General features: G+C 41.0%; 2 protein-coding genes across 2 annotated transcripts in view; one reads left to right on the top strand and one right to left on the bottom strand.

Moving 5' to 3' along the window:
- Positions 1-1,598: 1,598 nt before the first annotated feature.
- On the bottom strand, positions 1,599-6,610 carry KIAA1143 (KIAA1143 ortholog). Its single transcript, XM_059664356.1, has 3 exons — positions 6,452-6,610; positions 3,753-3,897; positions 1,599-3,057 (listed from the first exon to the last, which is right to left on the bottom strand). The coding sequence occupies exons 1-3, from the start codon at positions 6,557-6,559 to the stop codon at positions 2,846-2,848; spliced, it is 465 nt and encodes a 154-aa protein (XP_059520339.1). The 5' UTR covers positions 6,560-6,610; the 3' UTR covers positions 1,599-2,845.
- A 40-nt stretch (positions 6,611-6,650) lies between these two features.
- Positions 6,651-19,422, top strand: part of KIF15 (kinesin family member 15) — a 50,456-nt gene continuing 37,684 nt past the window's right edge. Inside the window, exons 1-6 of the mRNA XM_059664337.1 lie at positions 6,651-6,832; positions 11,380-11,422; positions 11,952-12,135; positions 13,236-13,312; positions 17,353-17,390; positions 18,430-18,527. Coding sequence (XP_059520320.1) covers positions 6,814-6,832; positions 11,380-11,422; positions 11,952-12,135; positions 13,236-13,312; positions 17,353-17,390; positions 18,430-18,527 — 459 coding nt within the window. The 5' untranslated portion in view covers positions 6,651-6,813. The remainder of the gene's footprint in view (positions 6,833-11,379; positions 11,423-11,951; positions 12,136-13,235; positions 13,313-17,352; positions 17,391-18,429; positions 18,528-19,422) is intronic.

The following is a 19,422-nucleotide window of genomic DNA, read 5'->3' as shown; positions in this document are numbered from 1 at the left end:
TATTTTCTCTTTAGATAGTTCCAGATCTGGCCATTGGTAATTAATGTCCTACCAGAAAGACCTATCCCTCCTCCTCCACTTATGTCCTTTTAACATGTGCCCATTATTCTTTGCGCACCATCTTACTTTTTAAAAAAATATATATTTATTGATTTCAGAGAGGGAGGGAGAAAGAGAGATAGAAACATCAATGAGAATCATTGATCGGCTGCCTCCTGCACGCCCCCTACTGGGAATCGAGCCCACAACCCGGGCATGTGCCCTTGGCCAGAATCAAACCTGGGACCTTTCAGTCCACAGGCTGACACTCTATCCACTAAGCCAAACCAGCTAGGGCACCATCTTTCTTTTGGGCACAAGATAATTCTAAGCTTCTCTTCTATCTCTGTCTCCACTCTGGAATCACATTATTGGCCTACTTGTCTAGCCCTAGTCATAAGACCCATTCATAAGGAGCAATGGGGCCAGGTCACAAGGAAGATTAGGCCCAAACTCACCTTTTTCTCAGCAAAACAGATCCTGCAGGTAACAGAACCCACTGTTCTTAGCAGTTTACAGAAGGTGAAGCAATTTTCTTAAGGGTACTCAGATCTCACAGGCCACTGTATCTTGGCCTTTCATCACAAGATGTGCTTCCTGGCTGTTAACTCTTAACACTATATTAGAAATATCACCTATGGTAAAGACTTCATCAATAGGATAAATTTCAAGATTTAAGGCCTTTTAAACAGTCTCTCATACTATTTGTTTAAATTTTTAATTTCACTTATTATAGTTCTAATATAATAGGCTTTCTCAGTATTTCTCAAATTTGACTGAGCATCAGAACCACCTGGGAGGCTTGTTACAGATAATTCTGGGTCCTACTCAAGTTTCAGATTCACTAGGCAAGGCCTGAGAATTTGCATTTTGAAGTTCCCAAGGTGTGCTGATGCCAACAGTCCAGGATCCACATTTTTTGAACCACTGGTGTATTAAGAAAACAAAACAAAAACACATTAAGGAAACACTCTCATTCATTCTAACTATATTTGTAATCCTCTTAATATGCTAGGTATTGTTCTGGGTACCGAGGATAATAGTGATGAGTAAAGTCCTTGCTCTCAAGATTCCAACCTCTATACTAAGACATTAAAATTTACAATAATTAAAACAGTGTGATGTTGATATAGCAATGATATGGATTAGAAAAATACTTGGCATTATAACAAGTGAGTCTACTTTAAAGACAGTATTACAGAATGGCTTCAGGCCTAGGTTGTACAATTTAGAGACAATTGGGCTCCCTAGCCCACTCACACGAATCACTTTTGAATCTTCTTTAAACTAGATCTTAAAATGGGAAAAAGATAGATGTGGCACCAAATTCATGATGTGGATGTGCTGAAATTCATAATTCATGATGGTTGTGTCTGGTGAAGGATGGGATCTTGGCAAGTCTCCCGTTTTGGCTGACTTGCAGTAACGAGGAAAATTGTCAGGCTATTAGGCATGATCTTGAAAGGCTCTCCTTTACTGTGCTTCTCTCCTTTCCCTACCGCCCAAAATGAGAGAAATCTCTTGTTCAGATGTTCTTTCAAGTAAGAGAGAAACAGATGTGGTTCTAGGACAATGTAATTATTCAAGAAAAAAAGTATACCAAAATAACTTCCAGAGGGGACAAATTTTAAAATGTAAAAAATAAACACAAAGAACAAGAGAATACAAGGGGTTCTTTATCTAATATAGAGGATGAGACACAAAGAATAACAACAGAAAAGATAGATTATATAACTTAGAAATTAGTAAGAAAAACATGACTGTACTAATGGGAAATGAACAAAAAGTTAATTGGACAAAGAAATACAAAATGGTTTGTTAAATATGAAAAAAAAATTAGCTTCCCTTGTAAATCAAAGAAAATGTCAATTTAACTATTAAACACCATTTTCAATACATCAAATTGACAAAGATGAAAAGGCTGGTTCTAGCCCATGCAGGTGCACTGTTATGGATGAGGCAAGTGGGCTCCTGGAGATGTTAAATGAATAAAATGGTAAAAACCTCTCTAGAAAGCAATTTGAAAGTAAGCTTCAAAAGCTTTAAAAATATTCAAATACTTTTCACAATAGATATAAATCAAAACATGTAGTATGCCTCAAACTTTATAGTAATATGTCAATTATTTCTCAATAAAACTGGACAAAAGTTAATGCTTGCCATATCAAAAAACCTACTAGCTTTATGAAGCAGACTTCCATTTGTGTCTTTCTTTAGTTTTACCAACTAGAGTCACCACCATGTTACACATCAGATCCTAATTTGTATCAAGATCATTTGTATTAGATCCTTCCTTGTATAAGACCCACTTATATCTCATAACTTGCCAGAACTGTCACAGGGCTACCCTTAGCAGGAACTGAGAAGTATTCTTGACTATACACATTATGATCTCCCCCACCCAAACTGGGGTTTTGCTAGACGAAGATGCAGTAGGGGATTTGTTTAATTACCAAATCCTCTGGTTATTACTGACCTAGAAAATACAATATAATGTCAACTGAGAAACTAGAGAACAGACACATTACAATCACAATATAATCTTTGTTAAAAAATATAATTTACATATATACACACCCCAGAAGGGAATTAACAAAGTGTTAATAATACTAGTTAACATCTACAGAGTTTGCATTTCAAGTCAAAAGGGGTATTAATGGATGGACAGCTTTTATCTTACTAAAATTTTTTTTGGTATTTACTAAATTTTCAAAAATGCACTTTTATTATCTTTATAATAGGAAGAAAAGATTATTTTTAAAAATCCCATATGCTTTAAAAACTAAGTCCAAAATGTTTATACTCATTAATTTTCATCTTCACTGTCAAAAGAAAGGAGGCTACTGTTTTTTACTTGCTTTTGTGTGTTCTTTTTAACTGAGTCCTGCTGATTTATTTCATCTTCACTTGTCTTTTTCTTTTTTGAGCTCGCTGTTAAACCTGAATATTTTTCATCCGGGGAACGCTTCACTGGTTTTCGATACATGATTCTTCCATCAGCTGAAGCTGGTTCTTCATCTGCAGTAAAAACAAAGTTTAACTTTCTTTTCCTCTTATTACATTGTCTTTATTGGAGAGTTAAATGGCAAGAAAATCCCGTACTTTATTTAAGGAAATCCTATAATCAGTTAGCCTGGCCATCTCCACTGCCTCTAAGCTGTATGGGACAAGACCCGCAGTCCCTTATTAAACACTCCCTGAAGTAGTCTACGGGTTATAATCTTGCCAGTCTTTAATTGATTACAATCAGGCTGTATTTTTAACTATTTTGAAAAGTGACTGTTTGGAACTCCATCATTTTCTCCTAAAGCATGTAATAAATAGTTATTAATAATGAAAAATTTACTACATAGCATACCACACTTCAGGCATTAATTAAATAGATTTCTGTTGACTAGTTTGTGAACCTAACCACCTATATTTTTGTTTTGTTTTTTCCCACCTATTTTTAAAAAGCAGAATGTTTTTATTTAAATTTATACTTAATCCTCATAACAACCCAATAATATAGGCAGTTATTGTCCCATTTCACTGATGAGATAACTGAGGTTGAGAAGTAAAATAATGTCTTCAAGGTTACATATCGGTAAGTGTTAAAGCTAAAGTTTGAAAGTAGGACTATCTCCTTCAAACATACCATACTATTATATAAAATAACTTTGTACTCCAGGCTCCTTAAATTGTTAGAAAAACCAGAATCCTTTCAGACTTACCTGCTTTGGCAGCCTTTATTTCTGCTTTAATTTTCATGACGTCTTCAGCTGACAGGTCTCCCTTTTTTAAAACCACCACTTGGGGCTGTTCATCTTCTTTGTCACTGTGATCACCATCTTCATCTGGGAGCTGAGGCTGGATTCTCTAGGGGAAAACACACACATGACTTGTAGGTCCCTGACCCTAAACCAAATACAACCACTGTCTCTACGAGAAACTGTAACTACTAAAGAGGGAAGGGTAACTTTATTGACTAAATGTGTTTAGCAATAAATTTTCAATTCAAGAACCTAACCTCTCCGGTAGGGAAGAGGTCTGGCTGCCAGCTACCCGGGGGTGACTATCCAATGGGATTAGTTGCCATGTCAGCAGGACCCCAGCTTGCAGTTTCCAGAGTCAGGGGCCTCTGCTTCACATACTGCAGAGTTCCCAGCTTCCTCAGGGCAGTGCTAAACCACTTCTGCTCTTCATCAACCCTTTCACGTCCATTTCCTCTCCAAGTGTGACAAAAAGTAAGCAAACACTTCCAAGCACAGAGAGCAGCAAGTGAAAGGCACACTTTCTCCCAGCTTTGCTCCTCCTTCCTCCCAGCAGCTTGTTTAGGATGTCTCCTTTCAGCTGTTTTCTAAGTGTGTCAAATTATGGAAGTATAGGAAATATTGTGTGCTTTTCTTTTTAAATTATGAGATTATTTGACAAGTGCATTCTCTTTAATGATATCCATTCACTAATTCTTCATTAGTTTTACCTATTTTTCTCTGAAAGTTTCCAAAAAATGACTACAAACAAGTAAGTAAGTATTTTTAGCCAAGAAAATGGGAAAGTGAAATGAAATCATTCCTGGTATTCATTAGATTGAGAATCATTAATTCTGAATTTGTTTATGCAACTGGCTGGAAAACAAGAGAAATCGTCGAAGGAACAGTGGCAGCAACCCTAAAGGACTGTTCAAAGTCACTCCTGAATTAACTCTCAAGAAGTCAAATAAGATGATTTAGAACTCAATTATATAATGAACTCTTTTCTTTTTCTGTTAACAGATCACTAGAATGATGATTATATTGCCAAACGAATAAAGAATTTGGTTTCGCAAACACAGGAACATGGGGTATCTCTAAGGAAAAGTCTGCTGATTATATCAATAAGCCCAAATCACTGGTATTAATTGGAAAGCTTTTCCCTCCAGAGTTCTAAGATATCATTCCAAACTGTAATCATAAAGATGTTAACTTAAAATCATGGTGCAAAATGATACGAGCCATTATAGATGAAATGGACAGTGAAGAACAGGAGGAATATCTGTGGGCGGTCCTAGTGATGATCTGAAGCAAACAATAAAATTAGGTCTCATTTTTTGCATTGCTGAATCCGAGTCCAAACCTCATCCTCTTTGCTGTCATCACTATTTTTGGTCCTAGGGATCAGTCACTTCCTGATAAAAATGGGTCCTTGTTGCTACCGAATAGTCCATATGGCCTCGCCTCAATCACCTCTGCATACATTCCCTAACTCACCGTCTCTACGCTTTTGCCCATGCTGTATCTTCCATCTCTACCTGACCTATTCATACGCAAGATTTAATCTAAATATCCCCTCCTCCAAGAAACGTTGCCTGATGACAAGCATAGTCATTTAACCAATGTAACTTGTCACCCACTATGTTATGCGAGGCACTGTGCTAGGTGGTAGGAAAAAAACAGGGATTGAGAGAATAACTTAAGAGAGTTTGATTTGATAGTCAAACTACGCAGGAGATCAAGTAATTTAAATGCAAAATGATATGAGTTATTACAGATGAAATGGACACAGTGAAGAACAGAGGAGTATCTGTGGGAACTTCAGAAAGCTTCACAGACGCAGTGACCTCTGAAAGCAGAGATGAGGCGGGCGGAAGGAGTTAAAGAATATGGCATCTGGAGGTCCCATCTCTGTCCTTTCAGGGACCGGCATAACGCCTGGGTTTAGCGCATACTCACTGGGTTGGATAATTTCACATGAATCCGTCCGTCTTTTACTAAGCTCTTAGTGACTTGAGGGGTGGTCTTAGTGCCAGTGCTAGGCACAAAGTGCCAAGTTATTTCTCCGAATACCCCCTAAGCACAATGGTCTCTTCCCATCAGGCAGGGCCGGTTTTGGTGGGAACCAGATAGGGTTGAAGCCTGGGAGGGCTCAGAAGTTGATTCCCACTGATCCCATCCCTAAACTATTCAGATCCTAAACTACCCAGATGTTGTTTTTGCTTTTTTGTTTTTTTACAACAACGAAGCATAGGAATATGCCCAAGGCATTCCTCCAAAGATGTTCCAGACCCCAGGCCTAAGACATCAGGCCTTCTGACCGAGGGGCCTCAGTTCATCGGGAAAACAGGACGACACTACCATGCACCGTGCTAACTCTGCGTTTTGGAATACGCGAGTGAGACAGAAAGGGATCTTTCTTAACCATCGACCGAGGACGAGGCGCTTTACCTGCGTCAAGTCATTTTCGAGAGCGGAACAGTCGCTCTGAAAACGACAAGGAGGGTCCCGGGCAGAGGGGGCTGCCGTCGTTTGACCAGCGCGGGGTCCGAGGCCCACTCACACGGAGGGCCGGGCGCGGGGGCGCGGAGTGGCCGGCCGGGACCTGGACTCCAAGACTAAGCAAAAGCCGGAAATGGCGGGCGGGCCGCGTTTCCGCGCCGCGACTGGCCCGGGCTCACCTTGGTCTCTACGGTGGGCCCTTCCCGGTAGCCGACCCGTTCCTTGAAGCGGGCCAGGAAGGCCGGCTCGGAGGGCCGCACGTAAGACACCTGGTTGCGCTTGCTCATGGCCGCTCGGGAAACAGCGGCTCTCGGGACCCTCTGGGGAGTGCGCAGGGCGACGGCGCCTACTTGTGACGTCACAAGGCCCCGCCTCCTGCGTGAGGCCGGCAACATGGCCGCCTAGGTGCTGACGTCAACGTCTTCCCTGGGCGCCAAATTCAAACCCGCGGACATCTTGAACGAGCGGAATCCCGGTTCGCAGCGCGCCTGGAGCTGAGGGGATCCCCGCATTGTTCTCGGCTTTCAGAGGAGAGGGCGCCATGGCGCCCGGCTCCAAAAGTAAGTACGGAGCCCGGCTCCGCCGCCCCGTCCCCGCCCCCAAATTCAGCGGAGAAAGGACGCCGCTCCTGGGGGCCCCGCAGCGTGTGAAAACGGGAGCTCACCGAACGGCCGGGGAGTCTTTGTCCCTCAGGGACGCTGAGGAACAGCTTTTTCACCTTCCGTCTATGCATGGGACGACGCGGTGCACGCCGCGAGCCGGGACGGTTCTGGGCCCTGGGCTGAGCCGTGAGCCTGGGACAGACGGGGCCCCCTGCGAGCGCGGCGCGTCTGCCATTCTCACTCCTCGCGTTTCGCAGCTGGGCCCTTCCTGCGGCCCACCCGGGCTGCCTCGCTCGGGACCGGCCCGAGGGTCGGTCCTGCTGCCAGCACCTTCTGCACATTTCCACATCTCTCCCCTTCCTGCAGGGAGGACTTCTCCAGGTTGCAGGTGCCTCCAGCACGTCTTTCTCTTCGCGGGGCCCGCTATAGACTCTTAGAAAAGGGACAATTAAAGCACAACTCAGCAGTCTATTCCCACAGTCCCTATTATCCCCTCAGGGAAACCCTCCCATCCCCAATTTCTCCCTTTTTCCTGGAGAGGAGCGCTGTCATTTTTACTTTTGATATCCCCTCCCCCCTTTAAAAAATATTTTATTGATTTTTTTTTACAGAGAGGAAGGGAGAGGGATAGAGAGTTTAGAAACGTCAATCAGCTGCCTCCTGCACACCCCCCACTGGGGATGTGCCCGCAACCAAGGTACATGCCCTTGACCGGAATCAAACCTGGGACCCTTCAGTCCGCAGGCTGACGCTCTATCCACTGAGCCAGACTGGTCAGGGCTTTGATAAACCTTTTAATTTTCGCTAATTTATTGGTCCTTTACTGTTCATGTGCATGACATGCTCCACCGCTTACATTGCCTAATCCTCTTTAAGTGTTGGTTTTTGAAGCTTAATGAGAAGCCTATGATGATTGAAGAAATAGTGAACTTTTGGTGTTTGCACCTCCCAACAACAAAGCTAGCTGTCCATGGTAATTCTCTTCTGATGTGTGTGTTGTTTCATTAACCTTTTAGGTCAGTTATAACACTACCTGAAAACCTCCTTATGCTCTCTTTTCCTCCATTGTTTTTAAAACATTTTTTATTGATTTTAGAGAGGAAGGGAGAAAGAGCAACAGACAGAAATATCAATGATGGAGAGAATCATTGATCGGCTGCCTCCTGCACGCCCCCCACCGGGGATGGAGCCGCAACCCCAGCCTGTGCCCTGACCAGGAATGGAACCATGACCTCCTGGTTCATAGTTCATGCTTAACCACTGAGCCACACCGTCAGGGCTCCTCCACTATTTTTCGTATTCAGGGGATATTAGCACACAAATTGGTACATTATTGGACCAAAATGTTTTGTTATGCTTTCTGCACAGCCACAGTATTTGTTCAGTACATCTGGACTCAAGCAAGAGAATTTATGCCCGTGATATATTAGTGCAAAGTGGTATAAGTATGTCTATTAAAGGACTCTGCCCTGTCTACGTACATCACTTTCTAGAAATGATGGGAGCAGGGGTATTCACAGTGCCCCTTTGTGATGCTGGTGATGTCCCTGGGGAATTCTCCCCCTCCTTTAAGTTCGTTAGCGAAGTTGAGGTTGATGACATCCCATCTAAGCACCTCTTGCATTCCCAGCAGTCCAGAGACCTGGAGCATGAAGTGGAAACATAGGGGCGAGAGAGCCCATGCAGTGCTCTCTGCAGCTTTGGCTTTTGTACCTATGGAGGATTTTTTTCTGTGACACCTCAAAAAGAAATGCAATGCTTGATTGCCCACAAGGACATCCCCTAGTGCCTAACTAATCTCGTCCTAAAGGAAAAGTCAGCCAGTGGCTGTGATAAGGAACGAAAAGGTGGGAAAACAAACGGAGAGGCAAGTCATTTGTTTGAGGTGGAAATATTAGTGGCAGAGCCATGTCTTCACTCCACACCTTTATGTTGAAAGTGTTACATATGTCCCCTTTTTTCCCCATTGACACCCCTGCCTCCTGCCCCAGGCCTCCACCACCCTATTGTCTGTGTCCTTGATTTATGCATATATGCAGACAAGTTCTTTGGTTGATCTTTTCCCACCTCTCCCAACCCCTCATCCTTGCCCACCATCGCTCTGAGATTTGACATGCTTCTATATCTCTAGATCTATTTTGTTCAACAGTTTGTTGTTCATTAGGTTCCAATATGAGTGAGATCATGTGATACTTGTCTTTCTCTGGCTGCCTTATTTCACTTAGCACGATACTCTGCAGGTCCCTCCATGCTGTCTCAAAGGGTAACAGAGCCTTCTTTTTTACTGCTGCATAGTATTCCATGGAGTAAGTGTACTATAGCTTTTTTATCCACTCATGTACTGATGGGCACTTGGGCTGTTTTCAGATCTTAGCTATTGTAAATTGTACTGCTATGAACAGAGGGGTGTGTACATTCTTTCTGATTGGTGTTTCAGGTTTCTTAGGATATATTCCTAGAAGTGGGATCACTAGGTCAAACGGCAGTTCCATATTTAATTTTTTGAGAAAACTCCATACTGTTTTCTTTAATGGCTACATCTGTCTGCATCCCCACCAGCAGTGTACTAGGGTTCCCTTTTCTCCACATCCTTTCCAGCATTTCTCATTTGTTGATTTGTTGATCGTAAGCATTCTGACAGGTGTGAGGTGATACCTCAATGTTGTCTTAATTTGCATCTCTCTGGTGATCAGTGACTGAGCATTTTTTCATATGTCTCTTGGCCATCTCTAGGTCGGCTTTGGAAAAGTGTCGATTTAGATCCTCTGCCCAGTTTTTAATTGAATTGTTTGTCTTCCTTTTGTTAAGTTGTATGAATTCCTTATATATTTTTTTTCTTCAGTTTTTTATTTCAAGAAAAATGATTTTATTATTTTTTTTATTTTAGTAAATCTTTATTGTTCAGATTATTACATTTGTTCCTCTTCCCCCCCCCCCCCCATAGCTCCCCTCCACCCAGTTCCCACCCCACCTTCGGCCCTTACCCCCCCACTGTCCTCATCCCTAGGTGCACAATTTTTGTCCAGTCTCTTCCCGCATCTCCCACACCCCTTTCCCCACCAAGAATAGTGAGTCCATTCCCTTTCTATGTCCCTGATTCTATTATGATCACCAGTTCATTCTGTTCATCAGATTATTTATTCACTTGATTCTTAGATTCACTTGTTGATAGATGCATATTTGTTGTTCATAATTAGTATCTTTACCTTTTTCTTCTTCTTCCTCTTCTTAAAGGATACCTTTCAGCATTTCATATAATACTGGTTTGGTGGTGATGAACTCCTTTAGCTTTTCCTTATCTGTGAAGCTCTTTATCTGACCTTCAATTCTGAATGATAGCTTTGCTGGATAAAGTAATCTTGGTTATAGGTTCTTGGCATTCATCACTTTGAATATTTCTTGCCACTCCCTTCTGGCCTGCAAAGTTTCTGTTGAGAAATCAGCTGACAGTCGTATGGGTATTCCCTTGTAGGTAACTGAGTTTCTTTCTCTTGCTGCTTTTAGGATTCTCTCTTTGTCTTTTGCTCTTGGCATTTTAATTATGATGTGTCTTGGTGTGGTCCTCTTTGGATTCCTTTTGTTTGGGGTTCTCTGCGCTTACTGGACTTGTAAGTCTATTTCTTTCACCAGGTAGGGGAAGTTTTCTGTCATTATTTCTTCAAATAGGTTTTCAATATCTTGCTCTCTCTCATCTTCTGGCACCCCTATAATTCTGATGTTGGTACGCTTGAAGCTGTCCCAGAGGCTCCTTACACTATCTTCGTATTTTCGGATTCTTTTTTCATTTTGCTCTTCTGGTTGGGTGTTTTTTTGCTTCTTCGCATTTCAAATCTTTGCCTTGATTCTTGCACTCCTCTGGTCTGCTGTTGGGAGTCTGTATAATATTCGTTATTTCAGTCCGTGTATGCTTAATTTCTAGTTGGTTCTTTATCATAACATCGAGGGTCTTATTAGATTTCTTGAGGATCTCAGTAACTTTATTGGCGGCTTCTAGACAGTTCTTGAGAGACCTTAAAAGTGTGGTTCTGAACTCAATATCCTCCATTGACAGTTTTGTCCTGTTTCTTTGTCTCCGCATTTTTTATGCTTTGTTGGTGCACCCCCTAGTGGTCTTTGTGCGCAGTCTTGTTGTAGTTAAGCCTTGATTGTTGTAGTTAATACTAGGGGGATTTGACCTCCAGGCCAACTGGCTGTGAGAATCCGAAAAATGATTTTAAATATAATAATGTTACATGCAATAAACATTAATATCTCAAGAAAAACTATTTTAAATTATATTTTGGATATTAACTCTTTATCAGATGTATCATTGCCAATATGTTCTCCCATACAGTGGGCTCTCTTTTCATTTTGTTGATGATTTCTTTTGCTGTGCAGAAGCTTTTTATTTTGATGTAGTCTCATCTGTTTATTTTCTCCTTAGTTTCCTTTGCCCTAGGAGATGTATTTGTAATCATATATTGCACTTTTAAATACCTTTAATTACTTCTTATCTTTTTTTCTAGCTGAATTACGCAGTATGACAAATTGTCAGTCTAACCAGCCAAGGTAAGAAAAAATCTTGTTAATGAGATTGAGAAGGTAGTTTTCTTAAAATAATAATGTGGCATAGTAAAGGGTACTTGAAACAAAGGGTACTTGTTTGAGAATTAGGCTGGGTCCTTGGCTACCTGGAAATCTGGAAGAAATCACATCTCCCCACCCACTGCCCTCTCACCTTCCAGGCTAAACATTGGGATCAATATCTCCCATTTTGTTATAGCTTCTAAGGGGGAAACTAGAGACAAGCAATGCTTGGAGCTCCTTGGAATCAACTCCCTCTGAGTTGATTTCAAGTAAAGGCTTGTGAAGATGACTGTCCTGAAGCAAATCAGTAAAGGGAGTGGGTCATGTGGGACTCATAAAAGAGGTCAATGTAAACGGGGTAAATCTTGGGCTTGGTTGGGGAACCTCTCAGTGTAGAAGCAGTAGAGGCCATGGGAGCCTCAGATCCATGGGAGCCTCAGATCCATGGGAGCCTGGATGCACCTGATCCATTTTCTTCAGTCAACTCAGCTGCTACATGTTTTGTCTTTAGTAATGAAGGTGATGCCATCAAAGTTTTTGTGCGAATTCGTCCACCTACGGAGGGTTCTGGATCAGCTGATGGAGAGCAAAACTTATGCTTAAGTGTGCTCTCCTCTACGACTCTCCGGCTGCACTCCAACCCGGAGCCCAAGACCTTCACTTTTGATCATGTTGCCAGCATGGACACCACTCAGGTAATGATCATTTTGGAAATGTAACTTTCCTTTTGGAAAATAGAAGGTTCTGTTATTTGTGAGGATTTTGTTTCTGGTCTATTTAGTTTGATAGATCTCAGATAAGGAAGCTCAGACAGTCCATAAATATTTTAAATTTAATTTTATTAAATACTTTTCCTTCCTTCATTAGACTTTGCGTCAGAATGGCAAGCCTGCTTCACTGTTTCTCTCCATCCAGTGAAGGTGTACTTTTCAGAGCCTCTTGGGTGATCGATAAGTACTGTTGATCTGCCTAATTTAAGGAGAGGTCTTAGCCAGCCCTGGAAGCTTTAACAAAAATATAGACTAGGTGGCCTAAACAAAAAGTATTGATTTTTAACAGTTGCTGGAGGTTGGGGAGTCCAAGATATCAAGGCCAAGAGATCCAGTGTCTGGTGAGGACTCACTTCCTGGCTTGTAGATACCTGCCTTCCCACTGTCCTCACTGGTGGAGAGATGGAGGGGCAGGGGAGAGAGAGACCTAATTACCTCTCAAAGGCCCATCTCCATCACATTGGGGATTAGGGTTTCAACATATGCATTTTTAAATTGATTTCAAGAGAGGGATGGGGGGGAGGGGTGCGAGGGGGAGAACATTGATGGGAAAAAGAAACATCGATCGGTTTGCCTCCTGGATGCATCTGACCCAAGATTGAACCTGCAGCCTAGGTATGTGCCCTGACCAGTGTACAGGATGATGCTCCAACCAACTGAGCCGCACCAGCCAGGACTAAGCACACAACCTTTGTTGTTATATTTTATTTATTTATTTATTTATTTATTTAAATATATTTTATTGATTTTTTACAGAGAGGAAAGGAGAGGGATAGAGAGTTAGAAACATCGATGAGAGAGAAACATCCATCAGCTGCCTCCTGCACACTCCCCACTGGGGATGTGCCCGCAACCAAGGTACATGCCCTTGACTGGAATCGAACCTGGGACCCTTGAGTCCGCAGGCCGATGCTCTATCCACTGAGCCAAACCGGTTAGGGCTGTTGTTATATTTTAGAATGCAGCTTAAGAAAAAGGTTTTTATTTTTATGAAATGTTAACATATTTGGTGCTTACATTTGTAGGAGTCTGTGTTCTCAACTGTGGCCAAAGGCATTGTGGAATCTTGCATGAGCGGGTATAATGGCACCATCTTTGCATAGTAAGTTGCTCACTATTGTGTATGAGGATACAAGGGTACAATAACAAGTGCTTCTGTTCATTCCTATGGCTGATGTAACAAATTACCACTAACTTAGTGGTGAAACAACACAAATGTATTATCTCACAGCTCTGTATGTCAGAAGTCTAGCACAGCTTCACTGAGCTAAAATAAAGGTGGCCGCAGGGCTGTGTTCCTTTCTGGAAGCTCCAGGGGAGAATCCATATTCTTCACTTTACAGGCCACTCACAGTACTTGGCTTACAGCTCCCTTTTTCTATCTTCAAAACCAACAGCATGCAACTCCGTCTCTTCCTTAGTCACATCACCCTCTAACTAAAGATGAGAAGTTCTCTAATTTTAAGGACTCCTGTAATTAGATTGCCCCACCTGGATAATCAAGGTAGAGGGGATTAAACTCTACCTCCTGGAAGGGAGAGTATCTAGTACTTAGATTATAGCAGGTTCTGAAATAACATCATTTAGTTATAACTTTGATAAGATACTGTAGGAACTGAACTCTTGTTTATATTGATTAGCTTAGGGTAAAATTGGTTTTGTTATATGTCAGTTTCTCTTAAAGCAGTGGTCGGCAAACCGCCACATGCGGCTCTTTGGCCCCTTGAGTGTGGCTCTTCCACAAAATACCACGTGCAGGCCCGCACGTACAGTGCGATTGAAACTTCGTGGCTCACGCGCAGAAGTCGGTTTTCGACTTGGGCGAGTCTATTTTGAAGAAATGGCGTTAGAAGAAGTGGGGGGTGGACATATAGAGAGGATGAACAAAAGGAGATAGACGAAACAAGTGTACAAGACAAGTGTGGATGGGAGAGTTGGAAGGGGTTGACCTCAGCGAATATACCTCAATCAGATTGAGGATGTTTTTAGCAAAGGCCAGCTTAGGAGTACCCTAATCAAGTTAATAACAATGTACCTACCTATATAGTTTAAATTTAAAAGATTTGGCTCTCAAAAGAAATTTTAGTCGTCATACTGTTGACATTTGGCTCTGTTGACTAATGAGTTTGCCGACCACTGACTTAAAGTCATCGAATCTTTTGACAACATTAGGTGAGGACTTACTGTATTTGCGATTATGTAAGGAAGATTCGTCTTTTCTCCCCCATTTATTTATATATATGGTATGGACGTATGCATATTTATAGTTTGAGTTATAATTCAGCACTACATTTTATTTATCTTTTTGCTCATATTCTAGCTTGGCCATTGGAGCTATTTGAGGTTGGTTTCTATGTCTCATTGAGATGTCACATCCTTTTGGGTTTTTTAGCACTTGCCTACTTTCTGGTGCTACAAGAGGCTCTTGGCTCATCTTGTATTTTTACTGTCCTAGGCCTAGGATCAGCCATTTCGCCAAAGTGCCCTGATTCCTTTTCCTGGAGAGTGGTATTTAGGAACTAAGATCTGGCACTAGGTGTGTTTGTTGCTACTGGAATATCATTGCCTCTAGGTCTTAGACAGAACTAGGTAATATATATACTAAGTCATGTATATACAGACATATCTATAGTTGTTTCTTTACCTATCAATTTGCATCTATATTAAGCTAAACAGTAGTTCATACTGATGTCTCTGACACTAATCCAGGGTTTAGAATTCACATGGGTTCATTCTAGAATCCAGTGAATCCACAGGACTCATTCTGTTCTCTCTTGTTTATCTGTAACTGCCTTTGCTGACAGTGAGAAACCTGGCTCCCACCTTCTTTCATCCATTTATTGATTTGATCAACCCCAGTACACATGGAAAGCAGCTTCAGAATTGTTAGCCTGTATCTCTGTGAAAAATTTACTGAGTATAAAGGTTATGTATAGATACTTGTTTTTTTTTTAAATATATTTTTATTGACTTCAGAGAGGAAGGGAGACTGGGGGGAGAGACATCTATCTGGTTGATGTGTTTTGCTTGTTCATTGGGTTTGCATACTTTCAAATTCACTCTTTGTCGTGTACAGTTAGTTCACAGTGTTTTGACGAATGCAGACAGTCATATATTTACACCCAGTACTGAGGAGAACAGTTCTCATTCCTTGTCCCTTCTGTAGTCAGCCACTCTCCCTTCTCACATCCAGGTACTAATATTTTTGCCATTCCTATAGCTTTGGCTTTGTAGAGTGTCATATAAATGGAATCATACAATATGTAACCTTCTGGATTTGGCTTTTTCTTCTTAATAGAATGCATTTAGGTTTCATCTATGTTGTTACATGCATCAATAGTATATTCCTGTAGGTTTTTTTTCTGAGACGTATTTTATTGTATGGATGTACTACAGTTTGTTTATCCATTTCCCCGCTAAAAGATGTCTTGGTTGCTTCCAGTTTTTAGTAATTATAAATAAAATTGCTACAAATATTTGAATATTGAAGCGATGATCCTGAATTTCTAAATGTTGGCAAGCCTTAAAATATTACTAGAGATTTAATGTTGGAATATAAGCTGGAGGTCCAGAAAGCATTAAGACCACCTTGGCAGTTACACAGGATGTATTTTAGTGTTATTTCAGATTCATTTCTTAAATAGGAATATAACTTGCAGTGTAACTATTTTTTTTTTTTTTTTTTAATTCTCACCCAAGGATTTCCCCCCCGCAATTGATTTTTAGAGAGTGGAAGGGAGGGAGGGGGCGGGAGAGAGAGAGAAAGAAACATTGATGTGAGGGAGACATGTTGATCCGTCTCCTGCACCCACCGCAATTAGGGACTGAACCTGCAATCCAGGCATGTGCCTTTTTCGGGAATTGAACCCTCAACTTTCCAGTGCATGGGACTACACTCCAACCAACTGAGCCATACCGGCCAGGGCTAAAATTGTGTGTGTTTTTGTTAAAGATATATTTTTATTGATTTTAGAGAGGAAGGGAGAGAGACAGACAGAAACATCAATGACGAGAGAGAATCTTTTTAAAAAAAAAATATTTTATTGATTTTTTTTTTTACAGAGAGGAAGGGAGAGGGATAGAGAGTTAGAAACATCGATGAGAGAAACATCGATCAGCTGCCTCCTGCACACCCCCTACTGGGGATGTGCCTGCAACCAAGGTACATGCCCTTGACCGGAATCGAACCTGGACCCTTCAGTCCGCAGGCCGACGCTCTATCCACTGAGCCAAACTGGTTAGGGCGAGAGAGAATCTTTGATCGGCTGCCTCCTGCACATCTCACACTGGGGATTGAGTCTGCAACCCAGGCATGTGCCTCAACAAAATTGAACTGTGGCTTCCTGGTTCAAAGCTTGACTCTCAACCACTGAGCCATGCCAGCCAGGCAAAATTGCTTTATTTTTAAATGAAACATTTCAGTATCTTAAAGGAAGAATTTAGGAAAGGAATTACTGCATTATTTAAAACAGCAAAAATTGGAAACACAAGTCCAGTTTGTTTGGGTTAAATAAGTTGTGATACATTGAAGAATACTAATGTTATACAGCTAAAAAACATGAAGTAGATCTCTACTGACTCAGGGAAATATCTGAGGTAAAATTTAGGCGGGAGGAACAGGTTGCAGAGCAGCCTTTAGAACTTCATTCCAATTTTGAAAATAAAAACTACATGAAAGCTCTGATGGCTGTTTTGTATAAGCCAGAAGCAATTACCAGACAACAGTGGTTAGCTCTTAGTGGTAAAATAGAGGAGGAAGAAAATGGGTCATTCACATTTACCTAATGTAATTCAAAATAAGAAAGAAAATCAGCCGAAACCGGTTTGGCTCAGTGGATAGAGCGTTGACCTGCGGACTGAAAGGTCCCAGGTTCGATTCCGGTCAGGGGCATGTACCTTGGTTGCGGGCACATCCCCAGTAGGGGATGTGCAGGAGGCAGCTGATCGATGTTTCTCTCTCATCGATGTTTCTAAGTCTATCTCTCTCCCTTCCTCTCTGTAAAAAATCAATAAAAATATTAAAAAAAAAGAAAAGAAAAGAAAGAAAATCAGCTCTTTATGGGAAAATTCATATACTACTTTAATAGGAGGGTGGTATTCTAAATTTCATGTGTAAAATAATATCTAACATTCCTTTTACAGTGGACAGACTGGCTCAGGGAAAACGTTTACTATGATGGGTAAGTAAATTAATGATTAAGATTTGCTGGCTTAGTCTACTCCTTCTGTGATGGAAGCACCTAGTACATTTTTGGGAAAGCATAATCTCTATACATACATGATGTTGACCTCATAAAATTAGGGTTATTTCCCAGGCTTCTGTCAGATCGGTGTTCCCATGAAAGCAAAGTCAATGTTTATGGCTCTATTCCCAGCTCAATGTCTAGCACAAGTAGGTGCTTATAAACCATCTTTAAATTGGGTTTAATGACTTTCTATATTTATATACCTGTATAACCACTACCTAGATCCATATTCCTAGTCAGCAACTATCCCCACCTCATCCCCTAAAATATGTACTCTATTACTCAGACTTCTGTCATCATTAGTTTTGCTTGTTTTGGAACTTTTACAAATGAAACTTCACTGTATGCACTCTTTTATGTCTGGCTTCTTTCAGCATCGTTTCAAGCAATCTCCAGTGTGGGGCGTGCAGAAGGCAGCTGATAGATGATTCTCTCTCATCATTGATGTTTCTGTCTCTCTTTCCCTCTCCCTTCCTCTCTAAAATCAATCAATACACACACACACACACACATATATACATATATATTTAAAAGTATGCTGAATATCTTTATGTTGTTTCACAGGAAAATGTTATAACGTTACCTGCACACTCTAATATTATTTGTCCTCTTTGTTCATTTACTTGCATTTTTCTGCCTCTATGATATGTATTTGTAAGGTACACTTTACAAGGACTGTCAAATATTCCAGTTGTAGCACACCAAGATGATACTATTAAAAGTTTTTTCTGTATCTTTCTTGCATATACCAGCCTTTTGTTAGTTCTTTTGGTCCCTAAGGCATATAAACTAATATTTATCAAAACTTCTAGATCTTTTCTAGCTACGTTTTTTTCTCCGGTATATACTAGTATAGCTATAGCTTGAATTAGTATTCTGTAAAGTCCTGCTATATACATATCCACTCACATCTCCCTCTTTCCCCAATGTTAACAGCATACAATGAACAGCTATGTATTTTTCCATTTTTTAGGACCATCTGAATCTGATAATTTTTCTCATAACCTGAGAGGAGTAATCCCACGAAGTTTTGAATATTTGTTTTCCTTAATTGATCGTGAAAAAGATAAGGTAAAACACTGTAATAATAAAGCAATTCTATTTTGAGACGTTAGCTTCTAGTCATGATACATGGAGGTGGCTGTATTTCATAATTTGTGCAGGTAATGTGGTATTAAAAACTGTTGATTCTTAAGATAAAATTAAGGATTCTGAGTTTTATTTTCAAAAGTTTTAAAATATATTTTATTGATTTTTTTTACAGAGAGGAAGGGAGAAGGAGAGGGATAGGAGTTAGAAACATCGATGAGAGAGAAACGATTCAGCTGCTTCCTGCACACTCCCTACTGGCGATATGCCTGCAAACAAGGTACATGCCCTTGACCGGAATCAAACCTGGGACCCTTCAGTCCTCAGGCTGACGCTCTATCCGCTCTATCCACTGAGCCAAACTGGTCAAAAGTTTTTACTTTATTGGATGTGGGCTTCCCTCTTCCATTGGCTCCCAGGTTGAGCCATTCTCACGATGTGTTCTTTAGCTTGGTGATTTCCAGGCTTAACAGCCATTAGTATTCTATGTTTTAAGGAGGCTGATATGTAACATTTCTTTGCCATTTATTTCTTTGCAGAAACTGTTCCTAGCCACTGCAGTTAGACACACACATTGCATGTCAGCAAAATGTTTAGTGCCGTGCATTTCGGTGGTTGAAAATTCTATAGAGAGGCTTTTAAAATATTTTTTGTCTTTTAAAGTATATAACACTTGCTTCAAGTAAAACTTTGTGAGGAAGTCCAATATATAAGACAGATAAAAATGAAATTGCTGCCCTAGCCGATTTGGCTCAGTGAATAGAGTGTTGGCCTGCGGACTGAAGGGTCCCAGGTTCAATTCCAGCTAAGGGCACATGCCTGGGTGTGGGGCATGCAGGAGGCAGCCAGTCAATGATTCTATCTCATCATTGATGTT

This window comes from Myotis daubentonii, chromosome 14 (genome assembly GCF_963259705.1).
Source record: "Myotis daubentonii chromosome 14, mMyoDau2.1, whole genome shotgun sequence".
Classification (NCBI taxonomy): domain Eukaryota; kingdom Metazoa; phylum Chordata; class Mammalia; order Chiroptera; family Vespertilionidae; genus Myotis; species Myotis daubentonii.
Note: the sequence above shows the minus strand (reverse complement) of the source record. Positions and strands in the feature narration are given on the sequence as shown.